The sequence below is a fragment of the Vanessa tameamea genome, chromosome 9 (assembly GCF_037043105.1).
Source record: "Vanessa tameamea isolate UH-Manoa-2023 chromosome 9, ilVanTame1 primary haplotype, whole genome shotgun sequence".
Classification (NCBI taxonomy): Eukaryota; Metazoa; Arthropoda; class Insecta; order Lepidoptera; family Nymphalidae; genus Vanessa; species Vanessa tameamea.
In genome coordinates, this window is record NC_087317.1 from 11,101,957 (window position 1) to 11,123,466 (window position 21,510).

General features: G+C 36.6%; 3 protein-coding genes across 10 annotated transcripts in view; 2 read left to right on the forward strand and 1 right to left on the reverse strand.

Annotated features, from left to right (window-relative positions):
- LOC113397012 (WASH complex subunit 1) overlaps nt 1–3,482 on the forward strand; it is a 30,029-nt gene extending 26,547 nt beyond the window's left edge. For both annotated transcript variants that reach the window (XM_026635150.2, XM_026635149.2), the window contains exon 6: nt 332–3,482. In XM_026635150.2, the coding sequence (XP_026490935.2) occupies nt 332–520 (189 nt within the window). In that variant the 3' untranslated portion in view covers nt 521–3,482. The remainder of the gene's footprint in view (nt 1–331) is intronic.
- A 1,319-nt stretch (nt 3,483–4,801) lies between these two features.
- LOC113397013 (WD repeat-containing protein 13-like) lies at nt 4,802–8,895 on the forward strand. Its single transcript, XM_026635151.2, has 11 exons — nt 4,802–5,032; nt 5,208–5,263; nt 5,349–5,468; nt 5,995–6,102; nt 6,291–6,444; nt 6,653–6,819; nt 7,332–7,392; nt 7,507–7,589; nt 7,815–7,978; nt 8,134–8,336; nt 8,588–8,895. The coding sequence occupies exons 1-11, from the start codon at nt 4,951–4,953 to the stop codon at nt 8,686–8,688; spliced, it is 1,299 nt and encodes a 432-aa protein (XP_026490936.1). The 5' UTR covers nt 4,802–4,950; the 3' UTR covers nt 8,689–8,895.
- Nucleotides 8,889–21,510, reverse strand: part of LOC113397010 (uncharacterized) — a 32,941-nt gene continuing 20,319 nt past the window's right edge. For 2 of the 7 annotated variants that reach the window (XM_026635141.2, XM_026635139.2), the window contains 10 exons: nt 17,822–21,497; nt 17,442–17,583; nt 17,057–17,246; nt 14,585–16,950; nt 14,327–14,502; nt 13,211–13,261; nt 12,551–12,736; nt 11,990–12,116; nt 11,807–11,917; nt 8,889–11,732 (listed from right to left, as the gene is read on the reverse strand). In XM_026635141.2, coding sequence (XP_026490926.2) covers nt 10,870–11,732; nt 11,807–11,917; nt 11,990–12,116; nt 12,551–12,736; nt 13,211–13,261; nt 14,327–14,502; nt 14,585–16,950; nt 17,057–17,246; nt 17,442–17,583; nt 17,822–21,497 — 7,888 coding nt within the window. In that variant the 3' untranslated portion in view covers nt 8,889–10,869. Of the gene's footprint in view, nt 11,733–11,806; nt 11,918–11,989; nt 12,117–12,354; nt 12,474–12,550; nt 12,737–13,210; nt 13,262–14,326; nt 14,503–14,584; nt 16,951–17,056; nt 17,247–17,441; nt 17,584–17,821; nt 21,498–21,510 lie in introns of those variants that run through there. The other 5 variants (XM_026635140.2, XM_026635144.2, XM_026635142.2 and 2 more) reach the window with 5 other exon arrangements.

Below are 21,510 nucleotides of genomic sequence, written 5' to 3' on the forward strand. Positions count from 1 at the left end.
GTCAATTCAATAAAATGTTTAATTAAGTATCTATATTTCAGCGTATCGGTTAACCTCGAACTCTGCTTATCAACGCACCATTAGAGATAAACGAAGCGTTTTAAATATCGATTGCAGTGCTTATACATACATAATGCTTTTACATCTTCAGTTAATTTTAAATGTATATTAAAGATTTTTCTACTACAATTAGCCATTTGCGTTGTTCTTAATATCATTTTAAGAACAGAAAATCCGTTAAACATTTATTTGCTATTAATAAAAACACTGAAACGAAACCGAAATAACATTTTTTTTTTCAATTACTTTGATCAAAGTGTATATTTGGCAGGCCTCCAAACAGCCAGTCGGCGGAGATCTAATGGCGGATCTGCACGCCAAGCTTTCGATGCGTCGCCGAGGAATATCTGGTGCTGAAAGATCTGGCGGATCGATTCTCCACACTTTGGCCAGCATCATACCCGAGCCTGGTGAACAATCTTCACCGCAGAGGTCATCAAGCGACGAAGATTGGGAGTAAAAGGTCTCTGAAATGCTGATGGTACATCTAAAAAGAACTAATTATATGTGGCCTATGATAACTTCACATAACTCTATTTGAAATCAATGTAATTATCATTTTAATAGATAACAGTCGTCCCAAACCATCGATACTTCGAATACTAGTTATTTTTGTTTCGTATGCTCTAATCGCTGCGACTTCTTAGAAGCACGAACGTCGGATCAATAACGCTAATCCCTTTTTAAAATGCTACTCGCTAGTGATTAAAAGGTCATTTGGAATTGGAAATTTAGTTTTTTAGAATATCGATAACGCCGTCAGTAGTGGCGTCAGTGGGCATTTCAGTGACTGCTACTTACAAAGATCGGAAAGGGTCCGGTTCCGGGAGGTTATTACGATAATCACATTTCTCACTAGCGGCTGTCTCGCTTTCGTTTCGTGGAAGGTGCGCTCACATAAACAGTCCCCGCAAACTATCAACTGGTTCGGGTGATTAGCATTTCCAGAATTGAGAAGAAAAAATATATATACGTTTAATCTTACTCGTCGCGGAACTCGATTATACATATGCATATTATGTGCGTCTAAACATTTTATCAAACTCGTTCTAATTTGCTCGGCTTCACGAAATTGACATTTTGTTACATTGTTCCTGTACGATGTTTAATTAAATGTATCAAATTATTTATTCGTATAATTTACTCGCAAGTTATTTTAATTAAAAAGGCAAATATTTTTACTATTTACATAGTTAATTATGGGATTATGACTTATATTTAGTAGATCGATAAGTATATTTTACATACAAGTATACAATATATATACATATATATATATATTATTTTATAAAGGTCAAATGTTATATATTTGAGTGTTGGGTAAAAATCAAGTGATATGGATGCCTATTGAAGAGGTGCTAATATTAGTGGAATGATTAAAATATTAGAATAATAATATTTGATTTCGCTTTTACAAATTCTACGAATTAAATATAATTGTGATTTATTACGTAGAAAAAGAAGAATAATTTTGTTATATGGTAATTTTAGAATTTTATTAAATTGGCATATTTTTGTTTCTAAATAATATAAAATAAAATTTTGGCATTATTTGCACGTATTGCTGTGTTTTATTAACGTGCACAGATAATAATAAACTCATAGCACGTTACGTTTTTGGAACGGTTTTTATGTCACGATGTCTAACGGATAACATGTGATGATGTGACCAGTGTAAAAGTTTTATAAATAGCGTGTTTTAGTCTTGGAAGGGTTTAAAATGTTTTTTCAAATCTTTAAATACAACAAATTGTTAAAAATATATTAAGCGAATGGCTTTATTCGTTATCATGACAAGTTTTTATTATTTTGTCTAAACAATTGATATAGTACGCGTTAAAAAAGTAAAAATAAAATCTATGTGTATAAGTTATTCTATTTGATACAATTTTAAGTAACGTTAGAACTTGTTATACTTTTTGGACATTAAGTTGAGCTTGCTTCTCAAACAGATGCGGCTGATAATACAAAGATGGTATGGTGCTACGACGCCGCCTTGGTTATCGCTGTATCACATTCGTATGCGAGGTGGGCGCGGGTACTGTTAGTGCCGTGAACTAGCTGTCCCAGATTATATTTGACTGATTGGATTAAATAAACTTCATATTAAAACATGTATACTCTTACAATAAATATGAAAAGCGTGGTATTCTTTATTTTCTAGAAATTCTGCCATCTAAATCGCACAGATTAAAATATAGATATAGAGCGTAAAAAAAATCGGCTAGCTTTCTTATTTATTTCAAACAAGCAGGGTTTTTATCTGTAAATATACATATTTGAATACTGATTTGAGATTGCATTATATTTAGAGATTCGATTCCTGCTTGAAGTTTGAATTGATTTGAATCGAAAGGTAATGAGAATTTATTGCATGGACGTGTCTACTCGGAGTGAAGCATATTAATCATAGACAAGCGTATTTAATAAGGGGTTCCCCATACTGATTCTTTTATTAGTTTTTTTTTTTTATAATTTAATTCAATATTTTTTATTATAATGTTTTTTTTCGTATTAATTTTTTTATACATAAATTTGAAATTTAAAGAAAGTTTTATAACTATTGGTGATCCATATCTTACATACTGCAATCGATGGTAACCCTAACGCGATCGTCCATGATTAATGATAGCTCACCTTTATCATCATAGATAATTATTACACGAACTAATCTTTAATTACAATCACAATCGAGTCACTTGTAATGTAATCCCGTGTCAGTAACACGGGTAATGCCATTTTAATATAACTTAACGCCCGTAGCATATAAGTAAAAAATCTGATTAGATATAAGAAAGCTTTAAACTGCTATTGGCAATCTAAACGGCAACTGTGTTGATATTATAAATGTAATATTGATCAAATTAAATTTAATCATGTACATACTAGTAATATTAATGATTTTTGAATTGTATAAACTTTATTATAAATCTTAACGTGTATCTAGTAATACTTGCCTTATTTTAGAATTATGTTAAGCTTTGGACTGATTGATTTAAATGATCTACATATTATAGTTTTTTTACACTTTGCATTTTTTATTGAAGTCATCGCGATGCTTTTGTAATATTTACTATTATTTAAGTAACAACAGTTTAGTCAACACTCGAGATGGATTAGTTGATACGAATGTTCTAAGTAAACTGTTAGATCGTTAAATTATTTATGTAAAGCGATTATTTAAATAAACTCGTGCTAATTATAAACGACTAATGAAATAGGATGTAGTAACTAATCTCATAAATATACTAGTGCGCTGAACTAATCCGTCTGGTAGTTATTAAATGTTTGTAAATAGTTTCAATTTGATGCCCATTTTACTGTCTGTTTAAAAACTTGTGTAAACCGTCTGAATACAAACGATTGTTGTATGATTGTTAAGATGTTTGGTGGTATGTCATTAAATGAGATTTTAAAATTAATTCGATTGTTTTATTTAGTTTTATCCTCCTTGATTTAATCCATAAGTTATGTGTGCGAGAATAATATCCTGCTGTGTATGAAACTGATCGACCGGTATAGAAATGATTAATACTTAAGTACCTAGTACGGAAATGATCGTATCATTTCAAATTACAAAAAAGCGAGATGGGGTGAAAGAGATGGCGCTTAAAAAAATGTTATATAAAAAAAACTAAATTAGATTTTTTACGATAAGTTTTTGTAAGCTAAAATGATTTCTTCCCGGTACAAATAAATATGGCGGTAATCGTGGGTCAGCGACTTCTTTTCACGCATTCTGATTATTTATAACGGCAGAGCCACCTCGCTAGAAAGCTACGTGTTTCGGGTTTTACACGGCATTGCCCCAGAATAACGCCCGTTGAGATTTCTCGGTATCACTGTGTTGAGTATTTCGGAATCGGAAATAAGGATTCCGGGAAATCGCTGGCCTCAGCGGCGCGCGTGGCGGAGGACGCGGCCGAGTGGGCGTGATGAATAGCCTTAGAGCGGATTGTACAGCAGTTCCTTCATTATTACGAGGTACTTATTACCCGCTAAGCGTTTAATTTTATCTTACGTGAGAGAAAAGCTTTTCTAGGAAAATTATTCCTAATATTAAAAAGTTCCTAATCAATTACTACTACTTATAATAATATTCAGATTACATTGAATATAAATAATAGTACATACGAGTGGGGATAATTAAAAATTACTTTATTTGCTAACTGCGAAGTCTTGGCTAGTCATTTATAACAAGCGCAGCGTTTATATATATATGTATATGTATTTTATTACATCGGAATGTTCATAAACAGCTGTTCGTTAAAACCTGAAAAAATTAAGTATAATATTATTTAAATAGAAATTATTAACATATTATATTATATTCAAACAGGTGCTTGACTAAGCTATCTTTGCTATTCCATAGAGTAGGTATTGTATAGTACGTAAAATTTCGTTAGAGGTACTTTATGTAAATATAACAATCATAGTATTTATGCTGATCAAATATTAATTTATTTTATGAACCACTTAATTAAGTGAGTTAAAATAGATTTGTCCAATTAAAATTCCTATGAGTTCTATCCTTATATTAAAGCCTTATCCTAGAATCATCTATCCCATATTCTCAAATCTCAAAAGTTGATTGGTGTCCTTATAAAGATCTTCTTTTTTTTTCTACAAATTGATTTAAATTTTTATTTAGCATCATCAGATATTAATTAAATTGACAGTTATGACTATGTATAAAAGTAATGTTCGTTATTTTTGGACGTTATTCCTGCGTCATAAACAGCTGTTTTCAAACGTCAGTAATCAATTCGTTACTGTGAACTGTCAACTTGATAATACTTAAAGTTTTCTTTTCCTTTGGAAATGTAGTAGTTGAAAAACATCACAATTATAATATGCACATGTAATAATAATCAGTTATAGTAATTTAATATGGCTGCGGCATTTCAGCAGCAGATTTTTGCCCTGGACGCGCGCTTCAATGCTTACAGAGCTCCCGGAAATCCAAACTTTAGTACGTTGTTTATTTTTATGTCATTTGAAGTTGTTAGACATATAACTTGTTTGTATTTACGGTATCGCCTTTTAAATTGAAGATAGTCAAAGTCGTAGTAAGAATAGTCATATAATGCATAAAATTTGATCTTACGTCAGGTAATATCTATTGTTCATAGGTTTAATGTTTTCAGAAACTTTATATATACGCCGTAGGAGTCAACTTCTTAGAGAAAATTCTAAATTTAAGGTACTTATTTAATTAATATTTTAATTGTTTGTATTCTATTTGATAATTAACGTCAATATTTAATTTAATTATTTATGTCAATTAGGATATAGAAACAATCAAGAAATATATTAATATTAGAAGTCAGCTGTTGCAGAGAAGGTATGGGGTTCAGGACAATATATCTATCAGTTCATCCTCATCTCGACAAAGATCAAATAGTAGGGTAAGATAAATATTATTTTCTAACTTTTTAAATATTTTTTGTAATGACTAAACTTATTTAGATGTTTTTCTGAAAGGCAGACTATGATTTATATTACAATGAAAACATTTTTTAAAGGAAATTATTATTTTTTAGTTGTCATCACATCAAAAGAAAGATCTAAAGTATTGTAAGATTGTTAACATTATAACATTTATTTTTTATATTGTTATGGTTTTTATATAGGTAGGCGAAAGAGCACTCGTGAACACTAGCCATTGACAATGGGACTGTAAAAAATATTAACCATTCCTTACATCACCAAATATGCCACCAACCTCGGGAGCTTGGATGTTATGTCCTTTCTGCCTGTAGTTACACTTGTTCTCTCACCCTTTATACTAGAACACAACAATATTCAGAACTGCTTGGCGGTAGAATATCTGATGAGTGGGTACCAACCCAGATGGGCCCTACCACCAAGTAATCACTAGATTATTAAGAATGATGAAAAAATCATGTGAATTTGTAATGATATATATTTCAGGCCAGCCTGCCAGTGGACGAGAGTATTACAATTAATGCCAAGAAAAAGAATGACATGACTATATCCGAAAACTATGCATTCTCTGGAGTACATCACATATTTGATCAGGTTTTATCTCCGAATTTTATTTTTCTCAATCATACAGAGACAAATTAAATTAGATTAATTTAATTTTATTGCAAATAGTTTTCATAGTTATATTAAAATCTCTTGCAGTTTTGCCGTTGTCCATATAATTCTAAAAGCAAAATTATATTTATTTTATCAAATAATCTCATATTCTGGTCACAAATCAGCACACAGATCAAGTGAGCATGGTGAAATTCGCGAACAACGACCGTAGCAAACTGTGTTGTGTGTCGCACGACGGGACGGTGTCTGTGTGTGACGTCACCGCTACGCCCCCGCGCGTCTCCTTCGTGCTGCGAGGACACACCAAACCCGTCACCGGTGGGTGGCATAGCAGCTCCTTATTTTCTTTCGTAAAATATGATATTTTCAATCATGACTTCAATATAATTTTAGATGTCTACTCTACATCTCATCTACTTAACATAAGGGAATGAAATTAATTTTCAAAGAGAGACAGAGATTCACAATCGCATACCTGACAATAATGTATAATTATGTATATGTATATATAACGGGCGGCCGGCAGGCTGCGACTGGTCGGCGTCGAACGAGGTGCTGGTGACGTGCGCGCTGGACGGGTTGCTGCTGGTGTGGGACGCGTGCGGCGCGCGGCGCCTGCGCGCGGTGCCCGACCAGCTCGCCGCGCCGCTGCTGTGCTGCGCCTTCCAGCCCGCCAACAACAACATGCTCATCGTATCCTTGTCGCTAACTACACTACCTACTACCTTTCGGAAGTCCATGTCATTGCCAAAGAGCCGTCGGCTATGATGGATGTCCCATCTGCCTGTAATATTACACTAGAATACGCACCAAGTATTCCGGTTTCGGTGGTTAAATAACTGCTGTGTGAGTTATATGTGCTACGTGAACTGTGAAATAAAATGGATGCGTCATAACTAATAATATAGATACATACTTTATTGGACTTCAATTTATACTTAACTTTATTTTGACTATATTTTTTTTTAATATTTTCCCTCACGATGTAGACGTTATTGTTTATGTCGTTTATAAGTAAGTTTTGAATATCTTGATGGTAGTCATTCACTAGAAATCTGTGAAACAAAACCTTGATTTAGATTATTGAAAGTTTTTATGTTGTTAAAATTTATCTTAAATACAATTCTCGTTTGTCGGCAATAAGACAATTTCCTGCTATCTCACACATGTACATAATTATCAATAATATCTTAACGAGCGTCAAGGCGGGTAACGCAAGAGGGATGGTAGAGGTCCTCAACGTATCAACTGGTATATATCCTAGAGGTACGTTTTTATTCGGAAAAAAGTGTATATTATATTGATGAAGAATTTGTGTTTTAATAGAATGTCGTTTTAAGACGAAGTAATGAGATGATAAAATTACATGTATTCTGTTAGGAGGCAGCAGTATCTTAGGCGGTCGAGTGACGGCCATAGCGTGCGAGTCCAGTGGAAGAATGTTTTGGGCAGCTAATGATAAGGTAATTAGTTTTTTTATAAATTAATGTTTTTCCAAATATTTCCTCATATAAAAATCAAGTGCATCCGTAGTTCTGCTCGCATCAGTCGATCACGATACTCGTGTCCTACCGTCCTAAGCTCTCGTGATTAATGCATTAACGTCGATACAATGGACACGCGCGGCTGCCCGACGCCCGAGGTCGGACAGTCGTGTCGGGGAGAGGCTGTAGCGGGGAGTGCCGCAGGGCGTGATCGTGAGCTTCCGCATGTCGGGCGCGGGCGGCGCGCTGAGCAAGCTGCGGCGCTGCTGCGTGGGCGGCGCCGTCAGCAGCCTGGCCTGGAGCCCGTGGCTCGCCCGCCACCCCGCGCTGCTCGTCAGCGCCGCCGACGACTCGCTCTACCTGTTTCGGTAACGCTCCCTGCGGGCTGCAACTTATCACGATAATTTATTCCTTCCGAAGTTGTTCGGCAGTCCCGATCACTTTTTTTAATAAGCAAATGTTTGACCTGACGGTAGAAGGATGGAACGTCATATTAAAGGGCGTACGTGCCACTATCCCGTAGGGTGGCGGACCGTGAGGGCCTGCTGTCGCTGAAGAAGCGCTTCTCGACGCAGCACCGATCGTTCGCGGTGCGGTCGTCGTTCTGTCCTCTGATGTCGTTCCGGCGCGGCGTGTGCGTGGTGAGCGGGGGAGAGGACGCCTGCGTCTACTTCCTGGACATAGAGGGGGAGGCTCGTCACCACCCAGTCGTGAACAAGCTGCAAGGTATACTTATTGAAGATAATGTCACAGCTCTCTCTATATTTAATTCTGTCCTACTAAAATGCGATGTAACCTGACTGAAGTGTCTTGTCGAACCCGTGAAAGATTTATGACTACCATAGGCTTATAATTGGGTCCGCGGGAGAGATCAGTAGTTGTCCAGTCGACTTTTATTAATAGTACTAATAAATAAATCATCATAGTTTTTGTTGATGTGTAACTTTTCGTATGATATAAATTATAAGAAATCGTAGGGCACGCGTCTCCGGTGCTGGGCGTCAGCTTCAGCTACGACGAGAGCCTGCTGGCCACCAGCGACGCCGCGGGGCTCGTCATCATCTGGCGCCGCAGCTGAGGCTCTGCCGGCGGACCGATACTGGACTTCTAACGATGCATTCCATTTTAATAATACTCTATTGTTCGACTATTGTCTTGAGTCTCGATCGTTGCTTTACTAAAATTATATATTAATAAAATAATAATAATGACAAAAATAATCTTTTGATTTTGTTTCGACGTAAGCTAGCAATAAGTAGAGGATAAAAATAAAAGTCATTTGAAGTCACAAGTTTTATTAATTATTTATTTTTTCATATAAATACTTTTAAAGACTCGACAAAGTCACAATATGAAAAGACTTCCAATGCGTCACATTCACTAAATACTGCCGACAGCTCATACAAAACAACAACTTACAAACAATAAATACCATAATTATTATTGGACAATTCATTCAAATAATTCCTTGTTATCATTATAAAGGTAATCTAAACAAATCCATCGTATTGGAAACATTTCTAAACGAAATAGATAATTTATAAAATTCTATTACTCTTTTGATACCAGACCGTGCGCTATAGTGCGCTATAGTGCGCTATAGTCTGCCGACCTCGAGTTGTTTGGAAATAAATTTCACGATCTAAACTCTAACCAATTAGTATCCCTACATTGATATCGCAACAAAATGAACATCTACCGCGTATTTACACCTGTACATTAACGAAACATTCTAAAAACTGTAAAAAATAAAGTTCAGAACAATAAACACGTAGTACGAATAATAAATTTCCTTAATAAAAAAATTTCATCTTCGATAACTTTTTAAATTATATTTACAGCAGTAACTAAACAACTAAAACGCGATGATATGGAAATGAGAAGAATTGCACATGAGGTTCACACTTGGACGTATTGCATATTTGATGACTCGATCTCGTGGCACACACTTATTGGCGACTCGGCGGCACTTGCGACAATAAATAATTACGTGCGGATTTTATTGAAAATGATTAATATATTATATACCCTTCTGATCCTCCGAATGTCGTGTTTATCTAGGACTACAGCGTGTTAAAATTGTATAGAAGTATAAATTGTTACATGGAGTGTGTCGTGTCGCCGAGATATCCATAAATACGCAATGACCTGTCACCACCGCTTGTATATCTAAACCTTATCTAATAAAATTTTTCACTTAACTAGAAATTGGCTTTGAAATTTGAACGTTATGTATGGGTGCAGTATAAAAAAAGGACATGCAGTTTTATTAAAGCGACAGCTAAAATGAATGCATTGAGTTTGCAAAACTTATTAATCTAATATATTTTAGAAAGAAAATAAAATACCAATAAAAATAAAGATGATTAACATAGGTAAAGGTTTAAAATAACACTATAATAATGAGACTGCACCCTCAATTTCGATAAGTTTTTACCACGATTGCGATTTATTGTGCGTGGATGTAATGTCACAAGTACGATACATTTTTGACTTTTAATTTTGTTCGGATACATGTAATAATTGTATTTTTTATTAAATACATAATTTATTACAATATTTTGGAAATATTTTTAATTTATCTATTGCCAATTAATGATTGCAACACATTTTAATAATAAAACATGTTTCCGAACATAATGTTAAATTACATATAATATTCTAAATCACTATGACATATGAAATAATAAAAACTTTACGTATGAAAATCCTAGCAAGTATAAGAAAATCTACAGCTGTATAAAACTGAGTAGGCCGCTGTCGCGGTCGCCGAAGGATCGGCTCGCGTAAACCTAATTAATTCAGTATGATAATCGAAGCGCTATATCTACAAATATATTTAGAATAATTCACGGCTATTTGTACCATAGTTGTGTCGAAAGAATCACCGATGACTATTATGTATTACTGAATAATGGATTGCTGTTTAGTTTACTAATTTTGGTGTAAAATTTAATAGAACCGTGTAAAACGTTCGATTTCCGATATGTATAAAAATGTCATGCAAAATAAAAACTGAAATACGAATAGAAAATACTTAAACTGTAAGATTGTTGATAATCTTAACATATAATGGCATTATCATAGCACATCGACGGACTCACTACTGCCGTCGCTCATGTCGAATACTTCGGCCGAGGTGCGAGGTGCTATTCCGAAATAAATCTTCAGTCACGTTCGCCCCCGTGCACTAACTAGTACAACACGAGCCGATACACCGTGGATATACGATAACAAATCTACATCTATTCGGTCCTACTTAAGATACATGAGACGCCGGCTCGTCCCGCTCGAGCGTGGCCTTGGAGCTGCTCTCGATGCCCGAGTCCTCGTCTCCGCTGTCCAGCACCGTGCCCTCCCCGCGCACGGCCTCCACCTTGCCGGAGCCCTCCTCCTTGGCCTCGTCGACGGCGGCGGCGCGCTCGACCTCGTCGGTGAGGACGATGCTCTTCTCCGCGTCGGCACCCTGGCCGGCCTTGCATGGCGCGGTCTTCCCGAAGGTGGAGAAGGTGGGCTCGGGCATGACGTCATCGCTGTCCCGCGGCATCGGCAGCGCCACGGCCACGACGGGCGTCTCGTCGCTCATGACGAGCGGCGTGGCGGGCTCGGCGGGCCGCTCGTCCCGCGGCCGCTTGGGCTTGTCGAGCACGAAGTTGAAGACCCGGGCGTGGCGCGGCGACGGCACGTGCGGGCTGGGCGGCAGGTCCAGCTTGAGCTTGTCGCGCGTGTGGCGCAGGCCGCCGAGCGCCTCCCCGCCGGGCGAGCTGGGGCTGACGGACTCGCTGGAGCTCGCGCTGTCTGCGGAGCGCCAGCACTGGCCGGGCTCGTTGTCCGGCAACTTCTTCACTTTGTAGTCGTCGTCGGTCAATGAGCCGGGAGTGATGTCCTCCACGCCCGAGTCCGGAGTGGTGAAGTCCAGGAAGGGCGTGGCGGTTTGCACGAGAGTGGGAGGTGGCAGGGGCGACGGCGGCGGAGGGAAGTCCTCGCTGAGCTCATCGGACAGGTCGCGTTCGAGAGTCGGCTTGAAGTGCATGCCGGGGAAGAACTGGCTGGTGGTAGACATGACACCCAGGCTTTCGAACGGTCGTGCCGATGATGATATGAAGAAATCTTCATCATAATCTGTATCAAAAATAATGGTTTAGTAAGTTAACAACCTATACAATTTTTTTAAGCATATTTATCGTATTACCAACCTGCACCGAATGCGATACCGGCCCGGAGAGGGAATAAGTCTAAAGGATTCGGAGCCCCAAATAGTTGACCATATCCTAACTCTGCGTCCTCGGCGCTCGCGGGATCCCACTCTGCAATAAACAGTCAATGATAAACGTGCTCATTTTTACGAACATATTCAATTGGACATAAAGAGGACCGACCGGAGTAGGTGGAGTAGTCGGGCAGGTAGGCGGCGGGCGAGTCGGCGTCGGCGTCGGGCGCCTCGCGCGGGTACTCGTACACGCAGTGGTACTTCTGCCGCTTGAACACCACGCGCTTCTTGTTGTCCTGCCGGTTACAGACCGAATCAGACGCCCGTGCTTATGACTATTATTTTATTTGTCGTCTAGATGGTATGACACAATGTTATCATTTACTTTTGTCCTTGAAAATGTATAGTAGTATTTTTTTTTAAATATAAATGTCATTAAGAAGGGTTATGATAAAATAAGCAATTCATTTATATAAATATGATTAAAAATAAAAACTTTCATAAAATTTATTTAATTTCAGGGATTGAACGCACCTGCGCGACCAAGCGACTGCGAAGTCTCTTTGTCCTTGGGAACTTGCTTGGTCGCACAGGTAGCTTTACAGATGTTTCATCGCTGAGGTCGCTATCGCTTCGCTTGCGTCGCTTCCATCCTTAAATATGTGTTTAAATTTGTTATGACTCGTGACACTAACATTCGCACAAGTCATAACAAACACGAGATACTAACCGGTGGTTGTTCCATACTTCTGAGCGAGGATTTGGAGGGCGCGGCAAGACAGTCCCAGGAGGAAGGCACGAACTCTACCTCGTCGCCTTCTGAGCCGGAGCCGGAGTCTCCGGACGCTGAGGAGGGAGCTTCGCCCTCGGCTGCCCCTTCGTCTGTACAGCTCGGCTGTGACCCGCTGTCACGCTGCTGTTTGCATCGTACATCATATATTACTAACAATACTTTGTATATATCGTTATTAGATAAATTATTATTCAAAATTATTCGGAAAGATGTTTCAACGAAGTTTGCCTAATGTGGGAAAATAAGAAATGATTTAAATAAATTAACTATGCCAAATCATATTGTTTAAATTAAGTAGGCGAATACGTATGGCTGTAGAACTATTGCAATTAATAAGACATACAAGATAGCACATTCGAATTATTATTATTAATGTTCAGCATGAAGTTTTAATATATATTATTATACGATTTTACAACGATGAGTTCTAAGATGAAACCTTGTAATACATAATACTTATAAAAATATATAATAAAGCATGACAATCATGGAATTGATCATAATGAACCAACAAACAAACTACGATTTAACATCTACAGGTAATACTGAAACGAAATAATGATATATACAAGCAATCCATACAAGGGACGTACTCACGTGGTCAAAGTGCGTGGACGGCACGACCGCGGTCTCGTGTCCGTCGCCGTCCTAAGCGCCACACACAGACAGATTTACATGCAGGCACACCGACACCGTTACGGGGTTACCATATAGACATGTACAACTGCAGATTATATATAGGACTGTACATACATTTTTTTTGAAAGAACAGAATATACAAAATATAATTTATAGCGACATATTATAATCAAATTGAACATGTCTATAAAATTAAATTAATTAAAGGGTTTTTTACTAAGATAGGACCTTCTATAAAAAGGGGTTTTGCTGACATAATAAAGCAATTGTTTTATTATTCATCTGGAGCATTTACCTTGGTGACACCTTTAATTAAACGTTAATATATTTAGTAATGCAAAAAAACAATAAAGATATACGAAGACAACTGGTTAAATTAGCTATTCAGTGAAACGTCTAGAAACTTTAGTAAAAGGCACCGTTTAATAATCGATCTGAATAACATCAGCCTATTCATTTAACGTTCATAGAATATCGTCATTTACTTATATGATACTCCTTTGTTTTATTTTAATTGGTCGACATAAGTCGACTTTGTTAACTCTCTTAACTCTACGAGGTATTGTCGATGTCGTTTATATTTTTTTTAAGAAAACGAAGGCTTAACGTTATTAACAGAGCGGGCTGTGCCCTGAACGGCTAATTTAACCAGTGGTTGTGACACATTCATCATAAAAATAAAATACACAAAAAACAATACTCCAAATGAATTTAGTTATGTAGTTATTTTACAAAACCGTTGCCACTGAACCCAAAGCCTTGGACTATAAAAAAAAGATAAAAAATTAATACCTTCAAATCAACACACACGCACACACATACATACTTTACACACCACCATGTTTGTCATATAAAATATATAATAATATTATAATAGCAAGTTTTAGCTAACTCTAACACAAAACTACAATATTTTTGAAATCAGGGAATTAATTCATTATCAATAATCAGAAAAAAAATAATGTAAATAATTATATGCACACATACAGAGGACCATTCCGCAAGCTTAAGAGCTTCTAGCTCTAATATGTAAAATCAAAACTTTTTACAAAATTAAATATTTAATCCACTTACCTTCCAAATAAACTCGCCGCTAGATGAATTCGTGGAATGCGAATCGCTATCGCTGTCCCACTCTTTTATTATTTCCGCTGTTGGGTCAGGTTTGCTGTCTTGCTCGCACTCAGGAGAAGTAGGTTCTGTTGGCGAATCTTGAGTGAACGATGTAGTCATTATTTCTGTCGCTGGACCTAAAAATTTTTATTAAATAAAGAAAAAGTAGGATGGACACAAAACAAAAATGTAAATCAGATAATTTTTTGGAGCGCTTACCAGTGAATCTAATATCACTTAGAAGGGGAAAATAAGAATCAAGCTGGCAGAATTTCTTTTCGTTTTTTAAAAAATCATCCGTTACTGAAGCCATTTGTTTCTCTTCCTGGAAAACTCCATTGGAAAGAAATGTATCTTCAGCGCACTCCTCATTATTACAGGACGCCTCTTTCTCGACGGGCTCCTCTCTGAGAGATTCTGATTCTGACCTGGTTTCTATTACTTTCTTGGAATTTAAACTTTGATCGTCTTTGTTGATGTCACTTCCAGTATCATTATCATCAACGTTGCTTTCAACCAGCTCTTCAAAGGTTTCGTTCAAAAAATTTACTATTGCAAACATTTCATTGCTTCCGGTGCATTTGCTACTCGATTCGGCATTCTGATCTATCGAATTAGATACTATATCAATATCTCGTGTAATTATTTCACTTTGTGATAATGAACTTTCTGGATTATTTCGTTCATTTGGAGATTCCATTTGGTTGTCGATTTTATTTTCGCCTACCCCGTTTAACTTTTCAGAATTTGTACTGTCGTTCTGCCAAATATTTTTTAAAGGCTGATAGCTACTCGCATGGGAATCATATGTGTAATTCATGTCTGTACGATTTGTTTTTGTATGCGAGTCGAAAGTTCTGTTAGGACTAACTTTAGATGTAATTAAAGGGCTTTCGGTTATAATAATCGAATGTGGTTGTTCAGTCTCTTCTTCCATGTCTAAATCAGTAACAAATACATTGAGTGGTTGACTACTATCTACATTGTGAGATTCTAATAAATTTGTATAATTAGATGAGACATAAACAAGAGATTCGGGTTCCGTGTTGATCGTTTGACTTTCAGATTGGCTAGTGAGATCTAAACCGGTGCTCATTAGACTACCCATGACAAGTTCACTAGATCGTCTTTCGCTTTTTAGTAAAAGAGAGCTAGCATCAATGAGCGACGAAAGGTCTTGAGGCCGGTTTTTTACTGAGTTTTCAAAATGGCGGAAATCTTCAGAGCTTATTCCGCTTTCCACACTTTGACTAGATTTCTCACTTGTATGGACGTCCTGTGGTTTTGTCATGGCCGAATTTTCAAAATCCGAATAAGAAGGAGTTTTTGATGACATATCTCTAGTAATATCTTGACTTAAGGTCTTGCTTTCTCCTTCTAGTAAAATTTCGGTGCTATGACCTTCGTTACTTACGTTTGAAGAAATATCTTGCGGTCGGATTTCAGCTGACTGAAAAAATGATCGAAAATTTGGGACATTATTGGCAATTTCTTCACTATTCTCTCCTTGGATGTGAGGTAGGTGAATTGGTATTGTTTCTAAGTTTTCACAATTTTCGATGTTCATAGCAAAAGGTGTACTTGTTGCAGAGTGTGCCATATTCATAAAATAAATATTTGGACTATTATTTATTTCAGAAAGAACTCGTGGTTCTGAGGTGTCACCGCCTTTGTTACTCTCTGTCGAATCATCTTTTAAACACGTAATTTCTAGGCTGTTCATTTTCTTAATACGTGGTTCTGAAGTTAATTGGGGACTTTCCATAATACTTATTTCCTTCTTTTCAACATGTTTAGGTGGCGTAAAGCTTACTTCGTCACCGATTGGTGATCTTCTTACTAATTCAGGTTGCGGAAGTTTCCATACTTCGTCCAAACCGGATCCTAATTCTGTAGTGCAATTAGAATAAGATGGGTGTCCAGACATTAGTGTACCATAAGCTAGATCTTTCGTTTGAGTATTTTTCGTAGAATCATTTAAATCGGATTTCGTATTTACAGAAGGCGTAGTAGTCGCCACATCTGTTTTTATTTTAGTGTACGTATAATTGTCGTTAGCGGTAATCGAATCTGGTGAAAATGTACCGCAAACTTCGGATTTGCTATCGTGAATTATATAGGTCGAGCAATGGCTCGCTTCCTTCTCGTCCTCGTTGTGAGTAAGGGTGTCATCGCTTTCACTTTTATCTCTCTCAATCTCAGTGTCGAAATCTAAAGGAACATCGGGATCCATAGCGAGATCGTCGAAGTTTTCTTCTACATTGTAGAGAGTGTCGTTCGAACACCATGAATCGATACTTGTAGCTTTAGACAAGCATTGGGTTTCGGATGGTTTAGAGGATTTAGCATCTGTAGGTACTGTCGTTTTAGAGAATGTAGACAAACCGACCGGGTTATCAGAGTTCTCGGGGACGGATGTATCCGTTGTAGGGCTGAGAAGGAACGGTGACACTTGGGAAAGTCTTTCACAGTTCGATTCTTTTTCGTCTTCGTTTTTGTTGTAAGTTTTGTCATCAATTGGCGATTGGGTTTCTTGTAACTTTTTTAGCGGGCTAGCATTCAAGCTATCTGCAGACATTGTTATTCTGTAAAAAAAAGTAAAATAATATATATATCTGCATATCTGCTTAATGATAAATTCCAACGAATAACTTTGTTCATTATTTTAAACCAAAACAGTTATATTCTTACTCTTTGCTGCTAATGACTTCTTTCTGCACCGTGTACGTGTGGTTTATCGAAGGATCTTTTGAGTGGATTGTGTAAGTGGAGTGTTGCGGAACACTGTTGGCAGCTGTTGGCAAGTCGGTCACCTCGTCCGTTGAGTTGTTACAGGGTTCAGGATAGCTTGCCGATGATTCTGTACGAATCGAGGCATTCCCTGCATATTGTTAGATAAGGGTTACTATGATAATCTAGAATAGTGTCGTTCACTTAACATCAAATGTACTAAACAGCGTGTTTAATTATAATACTATAATTAATTTGAATATTTTCATAAAATAAAATATTTTGCACTTACAAGGAAACACAACATTTTAGTGTATCACATAAACACGTTCTTTGTGAAACTCACACTGATCGTCGTTCTCGTATGCGCAGAGCTGCATGCGCGTCTCTTCTGCAATAGGCGAAAGCGCGCCGTACGTTAGTACCAGTTCGGGTGGTGGCGGTAGCTCCGTCCATTCACCCTCCACCGCTGGCTCTATACCTGCCACCTAATTTGGATAAAGTTTGTAATATTTTATATGTAAGATTTATAAACCCGATTATGAACACAATTTTTTTAAAAGAAAGAAAATAACGGCGTTTCGAATCATTAATAATAATATCTGATGTATAATCATTTATATTTCTCTAAAAAAAGTTATTTTATATGACATTTTATATTTTTCATACATATTCGAATATATGATTTTATCGTTTAATTTATTAAAATAAAATTAATAAAAATACCTGAGCTAATGGCAATTTCAATTCCAACTCGTTCCTCAATTCTTTCATTCTTTCTTCGTCAATAACAAGGTTTTCTCTCATGTCCTCCACTGATCCACCATTACCAGCCAAGTATGATTCCGGTATCGCATCATTATCTCGCATAATAACTGAGTCATCTAATGTCAAGCCTTCCTCAGTTAACGGTCCGGAATATTCGATGTTTAAATTATTTTCGTTCTCCGCCATGGCTAATTTTGTCGTCATTTGTAGGTCTATTTGATTCAAATCTACTGCTTCTTGATTACTGTTAGATTCCTGGGCATTAGGGCTGTTAATATCTATATCAACTAAATATTTATTTTGTGATGTTGATGCAAGAAAAATTCCCGGCGAATTTGGTGGAGTTAAAGGTGAAACGCGTTTTTCTGTTGAAGATTGTTCTTCTGTTTCTTCTGAGATCATTTCATTTGATTGAGATTCTGGTTTTGATTCGCTCATTGTAGCAACTTGATCGAAATGCAATTCGTCGGGGACAAGATCCGGCACTTCGTTAAGAAAATTTCCGTCTCGTAATGGAGATGGCGTTTCGAGATTAATGTCACTAAAATTCGACGAAAACGCTAGTAGTTCTTCTTTAGGTAAATCAGCTAGTTCTGCTATTGATTTGACGCCTTTATATAATTCGAGTGTACAATTCTCAAATGGACCTAAAACTACGGAACTATTTTCATCGTAGGTATCCGTATGATGACTTTTAGAAGGAGATTCAAAAGGACTTATGTTTTCTGGTACATATTTTTGTTCTAATTTCGTCAGTGTGACACCATGACCATAATTGGGGACTTTTGTTTCCGATAATATATCTGTCGGCTTTGCATCAATTTCCAGAATATTATCTGTTGAAGTATCACTTCCTTTAGGTGTACTTGTGCATATCTTATCATTTACGTCTATTTGTTGACTATTAATGCATTTTTCTGAATGCAAAAAACTATAGGTTTCTCTTATAATATTAGGGAGATCTAAGTACACCGTTGAATCATTTTTGACAAGCGAGCAAGAAGATTCAATACAAGGTGCCTCAAGACAAGATTTAATTACACACTTAACAGTATTATCTGCGCTGTAGTCTTCTAAAATGTTACTATTGGTATTATTAGTGAGATCCATATATACAGTACTATCACTCAATTCATCTTTCCCTGTTGCGTCTGATTTAGGACTTATAACATGTTCTAATCTATGGGATGCATCTTCAATATTATTTGTTTCTATAGATTGTGAAATAAACACATCGTTATCATTTTTATTTTGTACTTCTTCAGGTAATAACACTTTTTCAAATGCTGTTTGAATGTTGTTATTTGCTTTGTTTGCACATTCATTGTTAACATCTACTAGACAGGAAGGGTTTTGCATAGGAGATGAGATTTCTACGTTTTTAACTATTTGTACTGTTTCAGGTGACTCCTTTTCTGGTTCTATATATTTTAAAACGTTATTGACTGTTTCTAAGACTTCCATATTTCTATCACATTGACTATTAGTTAAATCATTATTTGGAATTTTTAACTCACTTGTATCTTCAAGATTCATCAATTTACTTATTGAATCGCATTTATCAATAGTAATATTTTCAGTCTTAGATAATTCTTTAGTTATCATAACAGGATTAGTTGTATCATTTAAAAATAAAAGATTACTTTCACTAGATAGATTAGAATTATCTACCGAAAGACCTGAACTTGACTCAATTTTATCCAAATCACGTTCTTTGTTTTTTACAATTAAACGACTTTCCTCTTTTTGGATAGAGTTATTTATTGGGCTGGCAAAATCACCATTTTCCGCAAGACATTTACTTATTGTAATACCATTATTGATATTGTTGATTTGTAAGCTTGTATTACCAGTTATTTCAATGGGAGAATTATCTATAGATTTTGATAATGAACTGTTAGGTTCTTGGCTTTGTGTAATATTTTCTGATATATCTTCAAATAAGTTTTCACAACTCTCGCTTAAAAATTCTACATTATTTGCAACGATCATTTCCTTTGTGCTATCGAATTTATCTTTCTTAAAAATTGTTTTATTAATAACATTTGGCAAGACATCGTTAGTAACAGGCAAAGACGTAAATTCAGCAAGAGATTCTTTACAAGAAAGTTCACATTCAATTACTGAAAAGGTTTCTTTCTCTTTGTTATCTTCAGGTGTTAGGCATAAAAATGAGTTAGATGAAGTATTTTCTCTCTCTATTGAAGATCTATTCAAACCAAATACGTCATTTTCTTCTGTAATTAAATTTGCACTGAATGTACGGGAGTCCGGTTCTATTGCTGTCTTCGCGTTATCTAAGACTGACAGTATAGTTTCTTTTTCTGTAGAATTATTTCCCCATTTATGTTTTTCAGTGTCAATATTTTTACAAAAATCTCGTTCTATTTCATTGCTAATATTTTGTTTATTAATATCTACTGACTTAGTTTCTGTACTATCAGTTTTTATATCTGCATATTTATTATCATAATTTGATGTTTGACAGTCTTGTTTAAAAATCACTTGTTCAATGGTTTCACTTACACTAGGTATTGAGGCTACACATAATTCCTTTAGTTTGGGTACTTTACTATCGCTACTGTCTATTCTATTTTCTTTTGGCAGATCACTATCTTGGTGCACATAATTGATTTCTGGTTCATTTATTTTACTAAAGTTCGGTTCATAATCTGTAAATGGTTTTGTTTCAATATTATCTGAAATATCTAATCCTTTAATTGGCGTTTCTGGAGTAATATTCTCGAGGGTTTGTTGGCTGGTAGTATCACTATGACGTTCGAAAGAATGGCTTAATGTGCCAATGGTATCACGATCGCCGTCATCTTCTTCCGTTAGATCGGATTCTGCAGCAAAACCCATTTCAAGAATATTTTGGAAGTTACTGATCCCTGGAGACTTGACCATCGAAGTGGGCATAGGATAATCTTTCTTGCATTCCAAGCTTAAATTATCCCTTGAAGGACTAGCTTGGTGACTCGACTCTGAGCTCGAAGTTTTCTCTGAATTTAGTATATTATCGAGATTCTTTATAACATCACTAACATCCTTATAGTAACTCACATCGTCTTGACTATCTGTAATTATATCTTTAAGCCAAGGATCAACTGAGCTATCGGAGCGATCTTGTTCCTTCTCTTTGCTTTCTTCAAGGTTTATGTTCCCCTGATGGCATTCGAGAGCCGGTGTTTCGTTGTGTGTGAGGTAGATATTTCTTACATCCTCGAGGGAACCGTGAAGGTTGGTTAAGCTTTCAGATTTTATTTGTATCGAGAGAGGGTCTTTGTCGGACATTATACTGCTGGATCTAGAAACGGCTGTATCCATTTCGACGCTGAGAGAATCCTGTATGGTTTGTCCATTATCAAACTCCTGGTCTGAGCCTGTAAAATGCGATGCCATGGATGTGGACGGGGCGTGGACGATAGCGACATGCTCATCTATTTTTGGTATCGAGTTAGGTTTGAGTCTCTGCCATCTTTCTTCAAAATCACTACTGGCGTAGCCGTCATCTTTAGCGGCGTCGCTTGTGTGTTTATGCGTGAAATGTAGGTGATTTAACAGAGCGTGTACTTGAGCGGCCGTCGGTCGCTCCTCCGGATTGGGGTTCCAGCACAATTGCATCACTTGATACCTGGAATAGATAA